Source organism: Carettochelys insculpta, chromosome 1 (assembly GCF_033958435.1).
Source record: "Carettochelys insculpta isolate YL-2023 chromosome 1, ASM3395843v1, whole genome shotgun sequence".
In the NCBI taxonomy this organism is placed as follows: domain Eukaryota; kingdom Metazoa; phylum Chordata; order Testudines; family Carettochelyidae; genus Carettochelys; species Carettochelys insculpta.
Window position 1 is genome coordinate 336737146 of NC_134137.1, and position 23658 is coordinate 336760803.

General features: G+C 44.1%; 1 protein-coding gene across 3 annotated transcripts in view; it reads right to left on the bottom strand.

The window, feature by feature from the left end:
* CADPS2 (calcium dependent secretion activator 2) overlaps positions 1-15551 on the bottom strand; it is a 565755-nt gene extending 550204 nt beyond the window's left edge. For all 3 annotated transcript variants that reach the window (XM_075015102.1, XM_075015094.1, XM_075015112.1), the window contains exon 1: positions 15143-15551. In XM_075015102.1, coding sequence (XP_074871203.1) covers positions 15143-15493 — 351 coding nt within the window. In that variant the 5' untranslated portion in view covers positions 15494-15551. The remainder of the gene's footprint in view (positions 1-15142) is intronic.
* Between the last annotated feature and the right edge of the window lie 8107 nt (positions 15552-23658).

Here is a 23658-nt window from a genome sequence, read left to right on the forward strand (position 1 = left end):
AAAAAAGAAAAAAAAAAAAAAGGGTGAGGGAGGGATAGTACAGTGGTTTGAGCATCAGCCTGCTAAATCCAGGGTTGTGAGCTCAATCCTTGAGGCCAGTTAGGGATTTTGGGCAAATTAGAGACAGAAAAAAATAAAAGGATGGTGCTTAGCCCTGCCAAGAGGGCAGGGGACTGGACTCAATGACCTCCTGAGCTCCCTTCCAGTTCTGTGAGATGTCTATCTCCTTATATTAAATTATTTGGCAAATATAATATTTCAATAAATAGAAGTAAAATTAGTCAAATGACATTCAACAAATGGATTTTTGCTGTATTGATAGGCAATAGTCTACAACTAAATACAATACGCAAATGTTTTTGTTGTGTAAGTTGCAAGAGGTTTGACTGGAGTGGAACCAGTTTTGTCACAGAAGATATTTCCTCCACATATTCTTTTTGAGTTCTGTCCAAAACACAGGAAGCAGATGATAACAGAACACAGCATCCATGCTTCTTGCAAGCATCAGGTAGCCTGCTGTGGGCAGAAAAGAAGTGTGCATGCCCACACACAAAAGTGTGGAAGGACAGAAATAACTTCTGAATGTGGCATAAGAGTGAAGCAGCGAGCCAGCTCCCTCCCACTAGCCCTGTAGAAACTGACAGTTACAGGGCTCCCTTTTCTGTCTTCCTGACAGTGATTTGACCAGCCACATATGGAAAACCCATGGAGTTCACACACACGCCCCACCATACCCACTCAGAACAGGACTGCAGTCAAAACAGAGCTGACAAGATTCTCCCGAAAACTGGGGTGGGGATGTGGGAGGCGGGTAAATGTCTAAGTTTTTAAAAAAAAAAAAAACAAAAAAAAAAAAAAAACAGCATTTGCTTTGCATTAAACATTAAAAACCAGATACTGGCCAAAATAAAAATCTTGCAGTCTTGCAAGTAAAACACACAGTCTGCTTTGGATGGAAATTAATTAATTCACCAGAATAGCAATAAAATGGACACTTAAAGGGATGCAAAAATAAAGTTGCCCAAAAACAACATGGCAAAGAACTGTGGAAGCTGGCTGAAAAACCTGAGGCACAGCTGGGGAGCCACTGAAAGACTTTCCAGAAACAGAGGAATTTTGTCACTGCTTTAAACACCAGTGGCATAAGGGGTACTAATTAAACTTTTGACCATGCCCCATCTGGCTGATGTGAAACTGGACAGCAGTTTTAATTGATGAAGTTCTGCTTTAGTTGCCATTCACCAGCTTCACTTGCTATAAAACAGCTTTCAACATTTCTTCAAGTTCATCCATCACGGCCCTCAACGGGTAATTTTAACACCATAGACAAGTATAGGAAAAAAAAATCTAAAACTGCAAAATCTTTTATGGTAGACAAAAAGTGATTTTTTTCCAATAATGTTAGCTCTACACAATTGAATAGCCTTCTAAATGCACATGAAGCCATCTTAGCCTTATTCTTGGGTATTCACTGGTTCTCATGGGGACTTTAATCACCCCAATATCTGTTGGGAGACCAATACAGCAGTACACAGGCAATCCAGGCAGAGCTTTGGGAGAACATTAGGGACATCCTTAGCAAGCTTAAAACACAAAAAATAAGCTTATAAAATGTCAAAATGTGGACAGATTAAGGAGGAGAACAAATACATTGCTTCAGAATGCAAGGAAGTCATCAGGAAAGCAAAAGCACAATTGGAATTTCAGCTAGCAAGGAATGTGAAGGGGTAACAAGAAAGGTTTCTGCAGGCATGTTCACAATAAGAGGATGATCAAGGAGGGTGTGGGGTCATTACTGAATGAGCGAGATAACCTAGTGACAGAGGATGTAGGAAAAAAGATGAAGTACTCAATGATACTTCTGCCTCTGTCTTCACAAACGAGGACAGCTCTCACACTACTGCATTAGGCAATGCAGTATGGGAAGGAGGCAGCCAACCCTCAGTGGGGTAAGAACTATTTAGAAACCTAGACATACACAAACCCATCGGTCCGGATTTAATGCATCCAAGGGTACTGATGCAGATGGCAAATGACATTGCAGAGCCTTTGGCCATTATCCTTGAAAACTTGTGGAGACTGGGAAAGGCCCTGGATGATTAGAAAAGGCAAATGTAGTACCCATCACGAACAATGGAAAGAAGGACAATCCACAGAACTATAGGCCAGTCAGTCCCCAGAAAAAGCATGGAGGGGATTCTCAAGAAATCCATTTTGAAGCACTTGGAAGAGGGGAAGTGATCAGCAATAGTCAACATGGATTCACCAAGGGCAAGTCATGCCTGATCAATCTGATTAGCTTCTACAATGAGGTAACTGGCTCTGTGGACATGGGAAGTCAATGAATGGGATCTGAATTGACTCTAGCAGAGCTTTTGATGCAGTCTCCTGTAATATTCTTGCCTGCAAGATCAGGAAGTATGGATTGGATAAATGGACTGTAAGGTACATAGAGAGCTGTCTGGATGGTTGGGTCCAATGGGTAGTGATTAATGGCTTGATGTCTGGTTGGTTTCAACTGGCATGCTTCAAGGACTGGCACAGTTCAACATCTTTAGTAATGACCTGGATAAGGCAATGGATTGCACCCTCAGCAAATGCAAGGATGACAAGAACCTATGAAGAGCAGTAGATAAGTTGGAGGGTAGAGATAGGGTCCACAGTAACCTAGACAAATTGGAGGACTGGCCGAAAGAAATCTGATGAGTTCAGTAAGGACAAGTGCAGAGTCCTGCACTTGAGATGGAAGAATCCCAAGCACTGTTGCAGGTTGAGGAACAATTGGTTAAGTAGCAGTGAAGCACGAAAGGACCAGTGGATGAGAAACAGAATATGAGTCAATAGCATGCCCTTGTGGCCAAGAAAGCTAATGGTATAGTGGGATGCATTAGGAAGAGCATTTACAGCAGATCTACAGAAGTTATTATTCCCCTTTATTCAGCACCAGAAAGGCCACATCTGGAAGTCCTATGTCCAGTTATGGGCCCCCAGCATAGAAAAGATGTGGATGCATTGGAGAGGGTCCAGCAGAGGGCAATCAAAAGGATTAGGGGGCTGGAGCACATGACCTATAAGGAAAGGCTGAGGGATGTGGGCTTATTTAGTTTGCAGAAGAGAAGAGTGGGGGACAATTGGATAGCAGCCTTCAACTTTCTAAAGGGGGCAGGGGGGTTCTAAAGATGATGGAGAGAGGCTGCTCTTAGAGTGCCTGATGGTGAAACAAGGAGTCTCAAAGTCTCAAGTTACAGGGGGGTGGGATGTCTAGGTTGGATATTAGGAAAAACTATTTCACAAGGAGGGTGATGAAGCACTGGAATGTGTTACCTAGAGAGGTGGTGGAATCTCTATCCCAAGAGGCTTTTTAAAGTCATGGCTGGGATGATTTTGTTAGGTTTGGTCCTGCTTTGGGCAGGGCAATTGGACTCTATGATCTCCTGAGGTCTCTTCCAGACCTACGATTCACAGGATGTAAATCAAATCATGGTATATTTACTGGATCTAAGAGACTCAAAAGTAAAAAATCAATTTGCCCATCAAGACAGGGCCTTCGGTTACTTGTAGAAGATAAGCTTGAGTCCCATGGGGGGGGAAGGGGAAAAAGACATGGAAGAAAATCATGTTAAGAGCCATACTTTTGAAGGGTTAGCTCTCCCTGAGGATTATGAAGGGTAAAGATCAATTTTTTTTTTACCTCTTTATACAATCCATTTCCAATTAATTTTGATCTACTTTGGCAGGAAGCATGCGAATTCTTTGCAATGTACTTTTCCTTCTGAATTATCTCTTGGATCATCAAAATTGGCTTTATGGAGTACTTTCACATTTACTTTGGTCTAAAATCATCACACGAAGGAGGCCTGGAACCATCCAGGAGACTGTTTGCTGGGTAAGAAAAATAAATAGTTTCATTTGCAGACACTGCTTGAGCAAAAAAGACCTAAAAATAAAAATCAGATAATACAATCTGCTCCCTGAGGAAGGACACCAGTAGTTTTTTCCTGATATCATGGAGATTATAATTTATAATACATTTTTCTATTATCAGTAAGTCTAGAAAAAAGCTCATAGTATTCAGTTAAAGATCAGTTGTTGAAGTCCATTATTCCCAATTTTGGCTAGTAATGTTTCTGATGTATGCATTGTAGGTTTGTTCAATTATATCCCAACCCTCCTATTTGCAAGTGGAAAATACAAAACGTCAGTCAAGTACCATTTCAAATAGTTTTTTGCTTCCACTGATTCAGATTGTGCGAAAGGGGCATGGCCTTCCACAGAAGCCCAGAGTGGAAGAACCCACTACCTTCTGCCAGAAGTGGCAGGGCAGAGTCTCTGCATTAACAGGAAGCATGAGCTGGGCCTGAAGGCTCAGTCTGGGACAAGCCACCAAAACCCTCCCAGCTGAGTGAGGTGACAGCCAGCATTCCCTGTAAGCTGTGCACTTGTGTGCCTGCTCAGGAGAGATTCAAATGCTGCCCACAGATAGGTTTTCTTTTTTTTATTTCTATTGCTGTTGCATGTGCCTTAGTGCACATATAAAAGGTATTTTGTGCATGGATGGAAAAGATTAGAGGATCACTGATGGTTGACTCCACCTCTGCAGACACAGCTGACAAGCCAAGGGCCTCCAACCGGCAGTGAAGGTCAATCACAATTGGGGATGGGGTGCCTAGGATCTCAGACTGCCAGACACGCCCAAAGCAGAGAAGCTGTTGGGGCTGTCACTTACCAGACACACTAAGCAGGACGAGGGTGAGCTGTGGATGCAGGTACAAAGGGAAAGTGGAAAAGGGCTAGGATACTCCATGAGCAATGGTTGGCATGATGTAGCAGGACTCCCTACTGACCCCGCAACCCTTTGATTGCTGAAAGTGCCCTGGACTGGGGAGCGGTGGAGTCGAGCAGGCCAGCCCACAACTCACTGAGTGGGCATGCTCACAATTTTTTCTAGAATGAAGACAATTTACTGAACAATCTATTTCTGTTTACATGCTTTACTCTATGAGCTTCCCAAATAAAAAAAAAAAAATGAATCAGCAATACTGGCAGGGGGGAAAGGGGGTGGAAGAGAAAGTAAAAAGATATCAGAATATCCTTAACTGGATTCTCAAGAACAAACACACACAATTCATTTTAAACTATGCTTTATTGCTCTTAGAAAACAGAATGCCACACTCACACACTTATGTATAATGGTGACTAACATTCCAAAATATCTACTGGAAAGACCAAGTTCTGGTTAAGGCACAAATTGATACTCAAGAGGCCTAGATTCAGTTCTCTCTGCAAAAGACTTGGTGTCTCAATGTGATAAAAATCACTTAATCCCTTTTTTCTTCAGTTGCATGTCTGTAAAGTGAAGGTATTAAAACTGCCCTCCTTCACAGAGGAGCTAGGGGAGAATAAATCCATGACTACTTGAAGACACTGAGATACTACAAGAGTGATGTACGCACAATAACAGACAAAATAAAATGGATTGCAGCAACCACTGCTGCATCTTTTTCATTATTTCATTTCATTTCCTTTTCCACAATACATTTGGCAAGATCTACCTGGAAGTTTATCTGGAAAGTTTTTCATCACATAGATCCATATGACAGAATATCTGCGGAGAACAGCACTTCTAGTGAAAGGATACACGCTTTCCCTGATATTTTGAGGACTTCCTTCTTGTCTGTGCTAGAAAGCCTCCAATTTAATGCTTCAGCTATTTTAGCACATTTGATCAGTGTTTTACCTTTTGTCTCAAGCAAAAGAAAAACTTCACTAATCTTGAATGGAGTAAGGGTTCTCAGCAACTTAAAATGGGCTACTTCTAGTGGAATTTTTCCATTCCTGGGTTAGATAACCTATTTTTGATTGCATAATTTATTGTAATCTTATTTCAAGTTTATTTAAGCACAGCATACATAAGAAAAAAAATCCAGATTACTGGATCAGGACCTCAAGATAGGGTGACTGATTGATGAGGCCTTCCATGGAGAAATACTGAAAAGATTGTGGTCCACGGATCAATGATCAAGAGAATGCCTCCAGAAAAGTCAGCATACATTCAAGATGAACAGAAAGCAGAAGTCAAATTACAGCTACTGAAAGAATTGGTGGAAATGTAAGACAGTCAAACTTCAAGACACAATTGACAGACACCATTTAAAAGCATTCTATAATGGGCTGAAAGCAGTATATGGCCCATGTGATGCTGGCAGCATTCTGATTACAGATAGTATCCAAAGTTAAAATAAATCAAAAACTGCTGGGCCAAACATTGTCACAATGCATTAAACCAGAAATCAATTTCTGATAGCATCATTCTGGACGAGATTCCTCAGTGGGTAACAATTCACAGATGTTTATACTGCCAACTTTTGAGAAGGTACAAAAAACCTGTCAGGCAGATGAAACCTGGAAAGGCACCTGATGGTGATGCTTTTCCAACAGAGATTTACAAAGCTGGTGGTGACCAGCTGGTGCAGTTTCATTTGTTTATTCATCATAATCACTTGGGAGAAAGAGCAAGTTCCACAAAACTGAAAAGACGACCTCACTGTATATATATATATATATATATACACACACAGGAGAAGAGGTGACCACGCAAGTTCTAATGACCAGAGTATCTTTTTGCTCTCTGTAGCTGGTAAGATAGTCGCTTGCATACCCTACAACTGGCTGTCATTATATGGGTTCAGAAAATAGCTTTATTCCTGAAAATTAATGTGGATTTCATGCCATCTAGGCATGGCTGACATGATAAATACAGCTAGGCAGTTCCGAAAATAAATAATAAATAAATAAATAAATAAATAATGGAGAGAGCAACAAGAGGCTGTCTAAATGACTTACATCAATCTGACCAAGGTGTTCAACAGTTAACAGAAACAGATTTTGGAAGGTTCTTGGGTGAACTGGCTGTCCTAAAAAAATTCATCAATAGAGTTTGGTCCTTTCGTGAACGTATGCTGGATCACGTCCTTGGCAATGGAAATATACTGGTACCTTTTGTAGTATCAAATGGTACTAATCAAGGATGCAGCCTTGCTCCTCTTCTGTTCAGCATCTACTTTTCAACAATGTTATTTTGTTGCTTTCAAGGATTATGATTCAGGCATACCTATTAAGTTCCAAACTCATGGCAGGATTTTCAACCTCCAAAGACTTCAGGATTGTAACTAGTGTCCACTACATCAATACATGACTGTGCATTGTCGGCTCATTCAGTTGAGGTTGCACAGAAGCTTTTTGATCGTTTTGATACCTCTGATTGGTGTTTCAGACTCACTGGGAGCCTAAAGACGACAGACTTTGTTTTAGCCTGTTCAAAGAAAGCCCAGCATTCTAGTGATCAGTGCTGCTGATACGGTCTTAAAGGCTGCAGACATCTTCTGTTACCTTTAAAGAATGCTGTCTCCCAGTATAAATGTAGATGAAAATGTAATTGCTCAAAGACAAAGCCAGCACTGCCTTCTGAAGATTGACCAAATGCCTATGGAATGACCATAATGTTAAACTTCATACAAAGTTAGCAGTTTTCTGGACTCTCCTGCTATATGGTATGGAGTCATGAACCCATATATTACTGCCACGTTTCAAAATGTGATCAGTTGCATATGCACTCCCTCAGGAAGACTGCTCATGTGAATTTATGGGATAAAACTGCGAAACTCAGAGACCCTAAAGCTGTGAAGCCTCATGGGCATGAAACCAATGTTTAAGAATAAACAGTGTTGCTGGATTGGTCATATTATATGGATGGATGACATGCAAACACCAAAAAATGGTAGTCTATGGACAGCCTTCTTGTGGAAAATGCTCTTTTTAATGGTTATCACTTAAAGGCCTACGTGAAGTTATGCAGCTTATCTCCCAGTGATCTGGAAACAATAGCTCAGGATGGATTGCTAGGGTAGCAAACTATTGCACAGGCTCTCAAACGCTTTGAAAGTCAACATAGCTGGACGTTACAGCTATGTCTACAGTAAAAGCATCTCTCAACAGAAGTTACTGTTGACAGAATAATCTCGACAGAACCTCTGTCAACAGATTGCATCTACATACAACCTGCTCTGTCAGAGAACTGCCAGACTGCAGCTCTGCAAAGAGGGCTACCCAACAACCAGAAGTTCTCTCTGTTGACAGAAGAACCTACACTGCACTTCTGTTGACAGTGCTCTGTCCAGAGATTATTATGCCTCAAATTTTTGAGGGATAATATAGTCGAGGAAAATGCAGAGTTCTGTCAAGACTGTCGACAGAATGCTTGCAGTGTGTAGTATCAGAGAGGTAGCCATGTTAGTCTGTATCTTGAGAACTAGAAGTCCTGTGGCACCTTATAGACTAACATATTTTGGAGCATAAGCTTTTGTGGGCAAAGACCCACTTCATCAGATGCATGAGTGGCGGGGGGGGGGGGTTCAGAGGAGTATTTAAAGAGTGGGGTCCCAGTAAAAGGGAGGGCGAGAGCTGACAAGGTCTATTCAGTCAGGGTAGAAATGGCTCATCATCAGTAGTACACATCAACAGGAGAAAAACAAGTCAGAACAGTTCGGGGGAGGATGTGGCCCATTGTCAGATTCTAATGAGGAGGTGTGAATTTCCATGGCAGAGAAACTACTTTTGTAAGGGGCCAGCCACTCCCAGTCTCTGTTTAATCCCTGGTTGATGGAGTCAAATTTGCAGCTCAGAGATTTCTCTCTCCATTTGATTTTTGAAATTTTTTGTTGTAGGACTGCTGCTTTTAAATCTGTTACTGAGTGTCCAGGGAGATTGAAGTGTTCTCCTACAGGTTTCTGTCTGTTGCTGTTCTTGATGTCTGATTTATGTCTATTTATTCTTTCATGTAGAGACTGTCCAGTTTGGCCAATGTAAATTGCAGTGGGGCACTGCTGACACATGGTGGCATATATTATATTAGTAGATGTGCAGATAAAGGAGCCCCGATGGCATAGTTGATGTTAGGTCCTGTGATCATATCACTGGTGTAGATATGTGAGCAGAGTTGGCAGCGAGGTTTGTTGCAGGGATTGGTTCCAAGTGTAGAGTTACCGGTGAGAATTTGTTTAAGGTTGGCAGGCTGTCTGGAGGCAAGGACTGGCCAAGGTCTGTGAGAGTGAAGAATCATTGTCCAGGATGGGTTGCAGATCCCTGATGATGCATTGGAGAGGCTTTAGCTTGGGGCTGTATGTGATGGCCAGAGGTGTTCTCTCGTTTTCCTTCCAAGGCCTGTCTTGTAGCAGGAAACCCATCTGGCTCTATCAGTCTGTTTCTTCACTTCCTTAGGTGGGTATTGTAGTTTGACGAAAGCTTGGTAAAGGTCTTGTAGATGTTTGTCTCTGACTGATGGATAGGAGCAAATACAGTTGTACCTTCATGCCTGACTGCATACAATGGATTGTGTAGTGTGCTCTGGATGGAAGCTGGAGGTGTGTAGATGAGCATAGTAGTCCGTGGGTCTTCTGAAAAGGGTGGTATTTATGTGACCATTGCTTGTCTGCAGAGTAGTGACCAGGAAGTGGATCTCTTGTGTGGACTGGTCCAGGTGTAGACGCTCCTTGAGTTATGTTGACAGAAGGCCCCTTCTGTCGACAAAACTCTCTAGTGTAGACCCAGTCTACGATAGCATAGGATTAGAAAAGAGCACACAGTACCAACAGATGGCGATTCATTTAGTTGTTCCCCAAAAGCCTGGCAGAAGATGAGATCTATTGATTCACAGCTCAATCCACACATGCAATTAAGTGAACTACTTATCTGATCTGGCAGTTCTTATTTAAAATATTTAATACTTCTTTTACTTTGTTCCTGATCTTCATAACTGAGCTGAATACAGTTTATGCTGTATAAGGGAACATAAAGTAAATGTTAATCACACTTTAAAAAGTTTGAGTTCATTAATGCAACTCAGTGTATGAAATTAAACCCTGGGGTCCCACAACATCAGCAACAGTTTTATGCATTGTTTTTTACAACAAAAAAAAAATCTCCTCATAGATATTGTTCCTGTTCAAACTTAGATCAATTTGTAGTTTCCATCACATTCTCTCCTGGATAATATATTCACAGCAAGCAGTCTGTCACATCTTGCATTTGATCAGTGACATACTAATACTGAATTGGCAGAAAAAAAAATGATCAAAACCTAATAAACTAAAAAGAGGATCGATAATTTATCAGCAAAACTCCTAGAAGACTACAAGCAAAAAGACCATTGAAAATACAAGAGAGATCTGGTCTTTGGAAAGACTGAGATGGTGCCAGAATTTGGAGTTTTACCACATGTAGGTAACTAGTTCAAATCTTTCCCAATCATTAGTGACCACAAGCAGATCCCATGTGAACTATTTAATGGGCTATGTCAAATGATACAATGAGGTGATCTCATTCAAGTTCCCTGTGAACCAGAGCACAGAAATTGTAATTCTAAGTGACACTATGCCCACGTCTACACTAGATTTTTTTTTTTGACAGAACAGGCGTTTTGTCAATAAAATGAATGGAGTGTCCGCACACAAAATACATTTTGTCAACAGTCTGCTGACTGAACTCGACAATTTCCCCACAGCGTTATGCCTCTCCATGATGTGGGATAACACTTCGCTCAGCAGGTTACTGTCAACAAAACAGAAGTGTAGACAATCCAGGAGGAAATCTCCTCCATGGTACCAGCCAGCTGGAGCCAGGAGGCATCCTTTCCACTGCATTCAGGGCTCTACGACTCATTCCTTCACCTGCTCTTAAAGGCACAGGGAACACAAGAAGCCTTGTAGCAGCTAGCATGCAGGCACCACGTGCTGTCAGTAGGGACACCTTGCTGGCACGAACCACACATGGTGGCACGGCACAGGCAGGCACAGACCTCTAAGGCACCCTCCGGAGGCATCACAGGACCCACTCCAGGGCTGAAAAAAAAAGCAGGCTCTGTCCTGGTCCAGGGTGAGGAGACAAGGGGGGCATTTGATCAGGAATGGCAGATGCACTCCTGGGACAAACTGACAGCCCACGTGGCTGCCGTCACCTGCACCAGGAGGCCCAGTCAAGCCAGCCACCCATGGCTGCCACCCTCACCCACAGCCCCAGCAGCCTCCCTGCTCCTCCCAGTCCCCTGCCGGTACTCTTGCCACAGGTGCTTGACCTGGTGGGGTGGATCATAGCCACAGTCGATCCCCCCTGCTGCCTTCACCATGCCCACCCTCCATCCTCCAAGCCCTGCCTGCTCCCTCCATCATGCATGCAGCCTCACCCTCCAAGCCACGCCCCCTGGCCCTCACCTTGCAGGGCGTGACTCCAGTGCCCTATGTCAGGGTGAGGCACAGGCCACTGAAATAAGTGGAAGATGGCTGCTGCGATGATGAGGAACAGCTGCTGCAGCTCTGCCTGGGTCCAGGGCATGGCCGGGCCAAGGGCTGGTCTGGCTCCATGGCTGGGTGACAACATGGGGTCTCCCTCAGGTCACGTGGGCTCCCTGCACAGGTTGTGCTGTCCCACATGGGGGCTGCAAAGCCTCTGGTATGTAGGGAGTGGTTGTATGGAGGGAGAGCGGGACCTTTAAGGGCACAGCTGGCCAGCAATGCTGGAAGGGACTGCCAGCCATGCAACCCTGTCTGTGGCCTTCTGGGCCCCTTTCTGTCAAGAGAGCAGTTGGGGCAGTCCCTGTCAACAGAGCAGATCGAAAGAGCAACACACTTCTGTGTGTGCACATGATCTGTCGAAAGAAGTTTTGCTGGAAGATCTCTTCTGTCAGTAACGTCTGTCAACAGATCGCTGTAGTGTAGACATAGCCTAAGAGTCTAGGTATCAGAGTTCAAGGATTAAATAAGCGTGAATAAGACTTTAAGCCTTAGACATGGCTGGACAGAATATCAGTCTTACAGCTGTACTGGGACTGAGAAGATCTTCAGTTTATTTTTCAACTCCATCACAGATTTCCTCCTGCCTGACTTTACTCATGTCAATTACATGGTCTGTGCCCATTTGTGTCATCCCCATTTTACCTGTTTTGATCACAGCAGCTCCTGCTAACCTCAAAAAAACCCCAACAACTGTAAATCTCTTAGGCAAGGCTGAGCCACACTGAGAGGACCTTGCACACTTGCTACTCAGAATGTACTAGTTGTGGAGTTTTGCACAAGCAGGAGGTTCACTTTTGCAAATATTTTTCGATTTCAGACACCCCACTGTCTGAGACATACAGGGCCAGAAATCAGAACATCCCCCAAATGAGGTAAGAAAACATAAGACAGAGCCACACATTTAGAAGTGAAGCTCCCTTGGGGTAACTTACCTAACACAGAGATCACTTAACACATTCTCAAGAAGATTAATCTATGAGTATCAGTATCCAAAGTTAAAAAATATATTCAATTTTTCAAGTGCATAAATATCTAAACGTTTTGTGGACAAGAAATAAAATCTAAAAAAATTACCAATATATCTACATATCTTTAAGGAGTTAAATAAGAGTAATATATCCATATGAACTTTTTAATGGGTAATTTTAAAATAGATACAAATTCAGATTATTTCAAATTATGGGGTTTGTTTGTAGCAGGGTCTATGACATTCACATTTGGAAAACACCTAGATCTCACAGGTTCTGACTGCAGTCCAACTAATTAGTAAATCACAGAATCACAGGGCTGGAAGGAACTTCAGGAGGTCATCTAGTCCAGCCCCCTGCTTCAAGCAGGATCAACCCCCGCTAAGTCATCCCAGCCACAACTTTGTCCAGCCGGGACTTAAAAACCTCAAGGGATGGAGAATCCACCACTTCTCTAGGCAACGCATTCCAATGCTTCACCACGTACCTGGTGTAGTAGTTTTTCGTAATATCAAATGAATTAATGATTTGAGTAAATTTATAATTTGCAGTTACAGAGTATATGGCTAAAGCTTAAATTTGTCTCTGGTACAAAGTGTGATATTGTTTTCTGTTATGTTCCAGACAGCATTCTAAAAGATTGTGAGGTATGTACTGAAGACAGGTGTGTTTACAAATCAGAGATTTCCTGATAAATAAAACATCCTAGCTGAGCAGCTGAAGCCTAACATAGCTATAGTATTTTCAAGTATGATACAAAAAATCTAGTAAATGCAACATCTGATACTTGCTTACTACCAACATCATTATCGACACAGAATGAAAAACATGCTATTTTTCATTCCAACAAAAACAACTAGGTTTTTCAGTCTGATTAAAGACCTAAAATGTCATTCTAGTTCCACACAGTTACATGCTTAATGCAAATGAAAATTTGTTCCATTTTAAATTGCTGTATTCTGACTGTCATTTAGAAGTGAAGATTTGAAGTTGTAGCCTTTAATTTAAGGTGAGATGTCAGTTTGGGGGATTTACAGTTGAATGGCTATCCATTAATCCAGCAAGCACCATACTTCCACACTGCTTGTAACACCAATAAGTACCCTATACCACCTCTGAAATCCTCAAGATCATCCTCTTTCACACACCTTTATATAACACCATTTAGGTGGTACTACCTTGGATGATTACTATCAAAATACATAGTGAATTTAAGTATTGAAACCAAAAGTAGGAGGGTGGTTCTTAACATTTCTGAAAAATCAAACCACTTACTTAGGTCCTACCTGTGGATTTTAGGAGCCTAACTTTAGTCACTTGCTTTTGAAAAAATCCTGTTTACATATGTTTAAAAAAAAAAGCAATATTCCATTTTGATTTTGTTAGTGTCATTACATTGGCACGTACTGGATTTTTGTGACAATCTGCCATTACCTATATCAATCACATTTATGCTGACAGACTACATGCCCCCAAAATAATAAACACTTCAACAGTTTAGCCATCTTCACAACAACAAAACATCTAATCTCACAAAAAAAGAATTCAATCCATTTTGTGTATTAACAAAACAAATTTTGAAGTATATGAAGATTTCAATCTATATGAAACAGTACCCAGACAGCCTTCTTTCTTAGTAGCCCTTACTATGCCAAAATGATCAAGAGTCAGAATCAAAAGTATTCTGTCTGGAGACTGAACTTGAAGAGATCCTTTGCATTAGTTTCTAGACAAATCATTAACAAGAATTAGTTAAGTAACCTTCTGGAAATGGATTCTACAGAACCAAGAACCGTACATAATGAAAAGATTTCAAAATAAAAAACGTTTAAACTGAGTATTTTGAGCAACTGGCAAACCTAAAAGCAGAGAGAAACATTCTGTCTTGGAAGCCTGCCCCAAGTATACTGCACAGCAAATAAAACTTTGTTCTACCTTTAATATAAAGCAAGCAACCACCGTACTGATTCCCTGAGCTGCTGAGCTATTTTCTCCGTTTCTGGAATCTGCATGTAGTAATACTCACTGAAACAAACTACATGGATTGTCTCAATGAGTCAACAAGCCCCTTTTGTACTACTTACATGTTTTACCTTTAGATGTACCTAGTCAGAACCTTACTTTTTTCAATGAAATGCCTTTCCGGGTGTGCGAACTGTTTTGCTTCTCAAAAGTAGGACCTCTATCAGATCCTGCTGAATCAATACTTCTAACAAAGCTTCCTTTCCACCCTCCCCACCCCCCAAAAAAAAAAAACAAAATACAACAGGACCCTGCTATCCACACTGGAGCCTGAGTTAACCAGCCCGCGGAAACTTACAATTCTGGAAGAAATTTTCTTCCGCTCGTTTCTCCCCCACTAGCGCCAGGCTGTTTAACTAAGGCACTGGCACCTCCCTTCCCCAGGACCTTGCAAAGATAACCCGGGACACAAAATCACGCAATCAACGGATCCCCTGCACCGAAGCAGCCTGCGTGTTACACGACTGCATTCTTCTGCCTCCCCAAGGGCAGGAGGAGCAGTAGACACGCGCCGCTTGAAGAGCTCATCCACCTGTTGAAAGCACCGGAGCCGCGCCCAGCCCAGCCCAGCCTGAGCATTCCTTCTCCCGGAGCCCGGCAGCAGCGCGGGAGACCCACTGACGCACAACCCCCACAGCTCTGGAGGCAGAGCTCGCCCCGCGGGCGGCCCGAGCCTGGCTGGCCACACCGGGCTCAGAGGAAGTTGCAGTTGATTTCAGACTTTCCGGCACTTTCGAGCCGTGCCGCGGAATCCGGGCGGGCCCGGGGCCAGGGCAGGCGGAGCGGGCAGCGCCGGCGGCCACTCACCTTCTGCTGCCGGCGGGCCATGTCGGTGGGCTGCTTGGCGTTGAACGGGTAGGCGATGCACCGCACGATGAACACATAGAGCTGCAGCCGGAGCCGCTTCTCCCGCTCCTCCTGCTGCAGCCGCTCCTGCTCCTCCCGGCCCTCGCTCCGCACCGAGGGGCTGGGGCTGGCCGCCCTGGCCGGCCCGCTGCCCGGGCGCCCCGGCTCCCTGGCGCGGGGCTCGCGGTTGGCAGGCGGCGGGGCGCGCGGCGAGCTGCCGCCGCAGCCCCCGGCCGCCGCCACCAGCACCTCCCGCCTCTCGTCCTCCTGCACCTCGTCGGACTCCTCCTCGCTGGAGGACGGGTCCAGCATGGTGCGGGCGGCGCGCGGCCCCTGCCTGCGGCGCGGAGCGAAAGGGAAAGCGGCGCGCGCCTTTCCGGACACGTCGAGTTTCCAGCCGCCTGGCTCCTACCCGCGGCCTCAGCCAGGGGGCGGGGCCTAGCGAGGGGGTCGAGCTTGGGTTGCCGTGGGAATTGCTCCGCACGGGCTCCTATCAGAGCCCGGGCCGGCCTGTCACTTCTCCCCGAGCGACGGGCGCGCGCTCCGCCCGCTGCCGCCGCCGTACAGGTGGGGAACCTGTAGCGCCCACAACAAGCAGCACGTGGAGCAGCATGCTAATGAGGCTCGCGCCCGCCCGGGCGGGAGAGGCGCCAACGCGCGGGGGGAGCTGCCGCCGGCGCTGCTTTCCATGGCCCGTGCCGCTGCCTGGCTGGCTAGTGCAGCCGCCGAAATGGCAGGACCCCGCCCCTACCCCTACCCCTACCCCAGTGCGGAGCCGGTTGTAGTGGTGCCGCTCACGTGGGGGGCGGGTTGGCCCACAGCTCTCTCGGGGGAACGCGCGCAAGTTGGTTAATACGGTATTTCGCGTCTCCTTCCAACGCGAAAGGGGCTGGGTGGGTTTCATGTGCGGCGCCAGCGGTGGCGAAGAAAGCCCCTGGACTTCTCCGGTGAAGGACATCTCCCCGGGGCCTCCTGCCCATGCAAGAGCCCTGCTGCACCACTTCTCTCGGAAGCCGCCTTCCGCCGCAGGACTACCTGCTTTGTTGGGCGCTGGGCCAGACTAGGGCAGCTCCCCCTCTGAGATTCTTATCCTAGAGCTGGAGGGGCCTGGAGAGGTCATCAAGTCCAGTCCCCTGCCCTCAGGGCAGGCCCAACCATCATCTATATTAGATATTTATCTGCCCTGTCCTTAAGTATCTCCAGTGATCAAGCTTCTATAACCACCCTCGGCAATTTATTCCAGTGCTCGACCAGCTTGCTGGCCAACCTCAAGCTCCCTTCCTTCAATTTAAGCCTAGAGCTTCTTCCCCTAGCACCTAGAGGCTAAGGAGAATGGTTGTCTTCTCCCCCTTCCAAGCTGCACCCCCCCCCCCCAACTAAACTGCCTGGGCAAATGGCCAAGCTGAGCGCCTTCTCACAGCAGCTTGGGCAGCATTCAAGATATCATTTGCTGGTCAGCTGCCAGGGCTGCACTACATTCCTTGAGTTTCGCTTGCCTCCTCGAGGGCTTGAATGCATTCCTGTGGCTGGATACCTACAGCTTGTATTTCTTAAATGGAGGGAAATAATACATCTGTGAAAGAGCTATCTGTTTGTAGCAACAAAGGGAGACATCACCGGTAGTAACTTGTGTAGAATTATCAGAGAGGTAGCTGTTAGTCTGTATCTTCAAAAACAATGATAGTCCTGAGGCACCTTTTAGACTCAGAAATATTAGGTCTTTGCCCACAAAAGCTTATGTTCCAAAATATCTGTTAGTCTATAAGGTGCCACAGGACTTCTTGTTGTAGTTGTAGAATTGTGACCTTCCCTTTTCTTTCTTAGCTGGGGAATGAAATGTTCAACAATGGTGGCATTTTATGATTACTGGACATGTGAGTTAACATTTCAGTGAGCTGAATGGAGCAGTTCTCACCTGTCAGCATTGTTGGTCTTGGTTCTAACAAAGTTCATATTTTTAAGGTTTTCTTCCAAACCATAACAGCTTTTTTTTTTGCCTCCATTAAATTTGACTGTGCTTAGCAGAATAGTTTTTAAAAAGCCAGATTAAATAATGTCATATCCCTGTTTTGTTAACATTTTGGAGCTTTCCTTTGTAACCACCAACAGGCAGAACTGAACCTGGGCGCTCTGGAGGTTAATGCATGAGCTAAGGCTGTAGAGGAGACTCAGTCTCTCTCACTCTGTAAGTGATCTAAATTTCATTACATAAGGACAGCAACCCACATACTATCTCTTCTCACATTTGTCCTGGTCACACACATCCCTTCCTCACAATCACCATAAGACAGTGGCCTGGCCAAAGCTGAATAGTTCTGTGACCCCATGTTACCAGTCACACTGCTACTCACTCAGAGTTGGATGAGCCACTGCTGTGATGATGGAGAGGCAGCCAAGACAAACACAAGCAGTGTGGCATCCCTGAATGCAAAGTCACATCCCCACCACCAAAAATGGGTGACCAGAGAAGGGAGGTTGCCCTGTAATGGGGGCTCATTGTAAATACACCAAGTGCACATTGGTTAATCTCGGTCTGCATACGTAGCTATTGCAGACTGATATAAGGGCTCTTCCATTCTCAGATCTTCAGAGTTTAGATATGTGGAGAATAAGAAAACATTTGTATTTTTATGGCTATTGCTTGTGCCTCTCCCTGTTTATAATGAGTTGGTCATTACATTAGAACAACAGGGAGTGGGTAACCAGGCAGGAAACACAATATAATTGCCTAGAGAAAGAGCATCCTTACACACACTCAAAGACAATAGCCAGATTAACAGTGGTAAAGCATTAACTCCGCAGTCCCAACCTTGGTTTCATGACTGTTTTGCCAAGGTTGAGACCATGGAGATTAGAAAATGAGGCACTTAGATCTGACCTAATGGAGGAAAGGGGAAGTTGTCAGCAGCCGCAGGCTGATACAGAAATGTTGGTTAGTGGCTTGAGAGGGAAGCCAAGCATAGATAAGACAGGATGTGTGTATGCCTCTTTGGTATTTTAAATCCATTTGTCTGAGTGTTATGCAACTTTTGGCAAAATAAATCGTACTTTGTTTTGAAGAAACTGCTTCTGTCACCAGACATACTGCTACTGTGCCAATTCTCCTGAAGAAAAAGTCCTGCAGGTGCCAAGTCTGTTGGCTCTGCTCCCCAGGCTGAAGAGCAGTGGAGTTCAAGATGCTCACCAGAGCATCACACTTGACCACTCTAGGTCATCGCCTGGAGGCCAGTAACTTTGAATTACAATACCTAGTGTTCACACTGCTCTTAATTTCAGACATGAATGTCGACTCTGATCCTAAACTTGTAGTGCAGCCCTCAGAGTTGGAAACAGGAGCTGGTTATGATCTATCATTCTAAGGGCAGGTCTACACTACAGTGGAAGGTTGAATTAAGGTACACAATTTTAGCATGTTAATTATATTGCTAAATTCAATGTACCTTAATTTGGGCTTCTGCACCATCTCCACTACTGGACGTCAATGGGAACCTGTGGTCCTGTCAGCTTCCCTTACTCATAATGTGGGGCAGGAGTACCACAGTCAACAAGGGGACCCAGTGAATTGGATTAAACACGTCCCCACGAGGCGCGCTAAATCAAACTCTAGAAGATCGACCGTGCCACAGTCGTTCTTCCCTGTAGCGTAGACGTACTGTAAGTGTTTCACAAACACTATACAGGCACCATGGTGAAAAAGACATCTGTCCAAAACCCAGGATCCCTTTAGGCTTTGAGAATCTGTATTCCAATATTGTGGCTGAGGTGGAGGAGGGGAAAGTATCAAAGGATGAGTGCCTGTGGGGGCTGACAGTGAAATGATTAACCATTGGACCAATTTATCTGTGTGTCAGGTGGAATCTCTGTTGCTTGAGTCTTTGATTTGGGGGTAGGAGGGGAGGAAGATAGCTCAGTGGTTTGAGCATTAGTAGCTAAACCCAGGGTTGTGAGCTTGCTCCCTGTGGGGGCCAACTAGGGGTCTGGGGCAAGTGGATTTAAAAAAAAATCTCTCAGGGATGGTGGTAGGTCTTGCTGTGAGTGCAGGGGACTAGACTCCATGACCTCTGAAGGGCCTTTCCAGTTCTATGAGATAAGTATATCTCCATGTTAGGTTTATTTCTAGAGCAGGCCTAGATTTAAATATTATTGGGAAATTTTGGATCCAGATCTGAACTTCACAGATTAGTTCCTTCTCTACTTATCGCAGATGACATTTTAAAAGGAAAATAAAATCATGCTACCAAGCAATGTGTTTTCAAATAAAAGTATCAAAGTTATCTTTAACAGATTCCTGGTCTGAGGGGTCTCGCAGCAACAGAGCTGCTACATTCCACAGGCTCAGGACCAGAGGAACAGGAACACAAAAACATTTATTATTTATTGAGCATCATCAGCATGTATGGTGCTACAGAGAGCGGATGAGAGGGTCCCTGCACCAACGTGTTTACAATCTAACCTAGTCTGGTCTATGCTTTTAGCACCAAACTTACTGGTACTTCTGACTTGAGAGGCCATAAGGCATCAAAAAATAAGTAAATTATATGCAATATTATGAACTCATCAGTCTGGTATATATAACAGGCCAGAAACCTTCAGATTTGAAGTTCATAAATAAAAGTTATTCCTGTCTGCTATATATACACCAATTAGCCTATTCAGGTTTACAGAAAGCAGTGACACGTTTTCTTAACTCTGAGTACCATGGTATCTCAGTGGACCAATCCTGCTTCCATCACCGGAACTGTTATGCACATCAGAAGTCTCAGGAGGAGTAGCCATGTTAGTCTGACGCCTCACAAATAACAAGCAGCCTTGTAGCATTTCAGAGATGAACAAATTTCTTTGCTTTTGTGGGTAAGACCCACTTGTTCAGATGTTGCATCTAAAGGTCCACAACACTTCTATTTTTCTGAGTATTTTAATATAGAAGCCAAATCCTGGAGGATTTGGTCCTAAATCTATAATACCAATTACAGCCATGTTAACAGTCCCACCAATGTCGGGGGACAAAGTGGGCAGTTGCCCCTGGGCCCAGAATTCTAGCTGCTGCTGCTACTTTGGCAGTGGTGGCAGCCAGAGCTCCAGGCCCCTTGGACACGATGTGCTGCCACTCCCCTTGCAGTTCTGAGGGAGAGTGGGGTGGGGGGCAGGCTGATTGCCCTAAGCCCCACCCCTTCTGGGGCACAGAGCTTGGCTCTGCTCCCACCTGCCCCAGGCCCCTCTGCAGCTGTCTGTGCCACTGCCTATTAATCCTAGGTGGTTCATAATGTATTATCAAACAGTGGTTTACAACACATTTATCTAGTAGTACGATTGCATTTGCTCTATTTGCTGAATGTATCTTCTGTGCAGGGTTGGGGGGACAGCTTAGTTTCCTTTCATGCTTTTTAACACCTTGACTTCATTTTCTATCTTCCCTTGGGCTGCAAGAGTAAGTGTTCTTTGCAAAGCTGTGACGTTTGCAGTTCTTTATCAACGTAATCTGACCTAGCCTGTTTTGTTCTCTACTTCCTGCTGATCTCCCAGGTTTATTTGCAGGTCATCCTTACCCGAGAATAAGGTTCTCTCCCCTTTAAATGTTATAATTATCCTCATTTAGGCTGTGATTTGTTTTAAAGAATTAGCACTAGTTACAGTTCTGGTTTTAGCTACTGAGCAGCAAGATAAGACTGCAACAGGTTTTACAAACCCCACACTGAACACAGGGAGATCAGGAACAGAGAGTAAGCCGTGCTAGTCTATACAGATCAGGAGTTTTCCTGGTTACAGCTGACCACACCCTCAGGCAGCTGCCAGAACTGCCAGTCAGGGAGGCATGTACCAGCAGCTGTGACCAATAAAGAAAACAATCCCGGACATAAAGGAAGGGAGAGGAGGACATTGGGATGCCAGGGGCTGCAACAGCACTACGCTAGACTGCCTCCGAGTTCAGGTCTACACTACAAGCTAATGTTGAACTAAGGTGCACAACTCCAGCTACATGATTAGTGTAGATGGAGTCAACTTATCTTGGGCTGAGTTACTGCAGTGTCCCCACTGCAGAGAGTCGACGGGAAAAATTCTCCCTTCAACTCCCCTTATGCTTCTCATTCCAGTGGAGTACCGGGGTCGATGAGAATACAATCAGCGGTCAGTTTAGCATGTCTTTACTAGACTACCCCACGGATCAATCTCTGCAATGCCAAATCTTCCCATAAGTGTAGACAAGGCCTTAGGAATCAGCAAGGAGACAAAAGAAAGCTGAAAATCCTTGAGCTTAAAGGTGAATGGACTTACTTGAAGTTTATGGACAAGTCTAATATCTGACAGACTGAAGAGGACCAATTAAGATGGGAACATTAGAGAAATTGCAACAAGAGCAGTTGAGGATGTCGCACAAGAAGTGGGGAGAATTCTAGCTGTCCCTGAAGAAAAGTGAGGCTTTAAATAAAAAACAAAAAACTTCTCCCCCCTTTTTCTTTTCTATATAGAAGAGAATCCTATAGGTAAATCTGCTTCTGCAATTGCTGGATGACTCACAAGCACAATAGTAAAAGAGGTAAAAACAACTGTTCAGACCAAGGGCATCACATCAGCCAGAGATGTTTTCATGGCAGACAGAACTAGTACCAGCTGTTATCCCTCAGGGTGCTGCACTTACTGGAAATGTGACCTCCATAATTAGGTGAACTACTTAGACCATGTTACTTTGAAAGATGTTGATGTATTATGACTTGGAGTCTTCTTGGGAACTTTTGAATGGGTGTTCCCAGTCTGTCAATGGCCTCCTGCCCACAGAATAATTGACTTGATCCACTCTACGTTGAGGAAAGCTAAGCAGCACACTGGGATACTTGGTGATGCAGCTACCTAGATCTAGGAACAAACGAAGGAGTTATATTGGAAGATATCTATCAGTGCTTTTGCCATGGAGTGTCCCCACCAAAGCATGGTGGTTGTGCGAAGACTTCTGCTAGTGTTCGTTAAAACTCAGAGCCTTGAATGGGATCCCAGATGGTAGAACTCAAAGTATGAAGCAATTTGTACAACTTCCTCCATCTGCAGGTTTGCAGACACCAACCAGGAACCATGGGCGATGCCATGGGTCACTGTTGATGGAACTAAACACTGGATGAGAGTATATGTATCTCCAGATTTTCCTTACCACATGATATCAGGTCAAACTGGATGTGTCACCCTGGATAGGCTAGACTCCATTTCATTGCCCTTCTCCAGTAGCCTTAAAAATACAACTCCAATAGAAAAGTAGCTGGAAACCCAGGAGTTCAGTCTCTAAGAATTTTCAGTGAGGATTTTAGAGGGCAAGCCTCCACACACGTTCATGTCCCAAAAGGAACTAAACAAAATTAATTTAATCAAATAACTTTATAAAATCTTATGATGAAACAAATAGTCTAATTTTACAATGTAACTATTTTATAACTCAGAGGCATTATCTTCACTATTACAATAAACATAAGAAAGGAGAAAAAACAAAAGTAAAATCCGAACAGTTCAGTCCACACAAAACATAGTAGGAAGAAACAGAGATCCCAAAAGCTTAGGTTTAATCACAGAATCATAGAATACTAGGACTGGAAGGGGCCTGAAGAGGTCATCAAGTTCAGCCCCCTGCCCTGATGGCAGGACTGTCTAGAGCATCCCTGATAGACATTTATCTAACCTGTTCTTAAATATCTCCAGAGATGGAGATTCCACAACCTCCCTAGGCAATTTATATCACTGTTTGACCACCCTGACAGTTAGGAACTTTTTCGTAATGTCCAACCTAAACCTCCCTTGCTGCAGTTTAGTTCACCTACATCTCAGTGTCCTTGATCACCAAATCCATTTGCTTGTATGAATCCTCAAATTGAGATCCATGCAGATTTTCCTCAGCTGTGCATCACTGGTAGACATCCAGCTAACAGACTTACCAGTCACTCAGTTAAGTCACAAGTATACAGTAAACCCTGTTACAAGAAAATACAAAAACTGAAACTAATAAAATAGAAATGACACTTTCCCCATTACTACATTTAAAGAAAAGTTGGTGAAACACACTAGTTGATAAAGTTAACTATCAGGGCTTTGCCTGGCTGTTGAGAGTTCTGGGAATTACCAAAAATCAACATTATGCACAGGTGACTGGGCAACAACATGTCAGATGAATTTTAATGTTGATACATGCAAAATCATTCATATTGGAAAACATTATCCTAAATATATGGACAAAATGATGGGGGCTAAATTAACTATTACCACTGAAGAGAGAAATCTTGGAGTTGTTGTGGATAGTTCTCTGAAAACATCCACTCAACATGCAGCAGCAGTCAGAAAGCAAACAATGTTAGGAATCATTGAAAAAGGGATAAGGAAAAAGACAAAGAATATTTTATTGCCTCAGTATAAATTCATAGTACTCCCACATCTTGAAAACTGTGAGAAGATGTGGTTGCTTCATCTAAAAAATTACCTTGACATTGGGCAAAGTTCAGAGA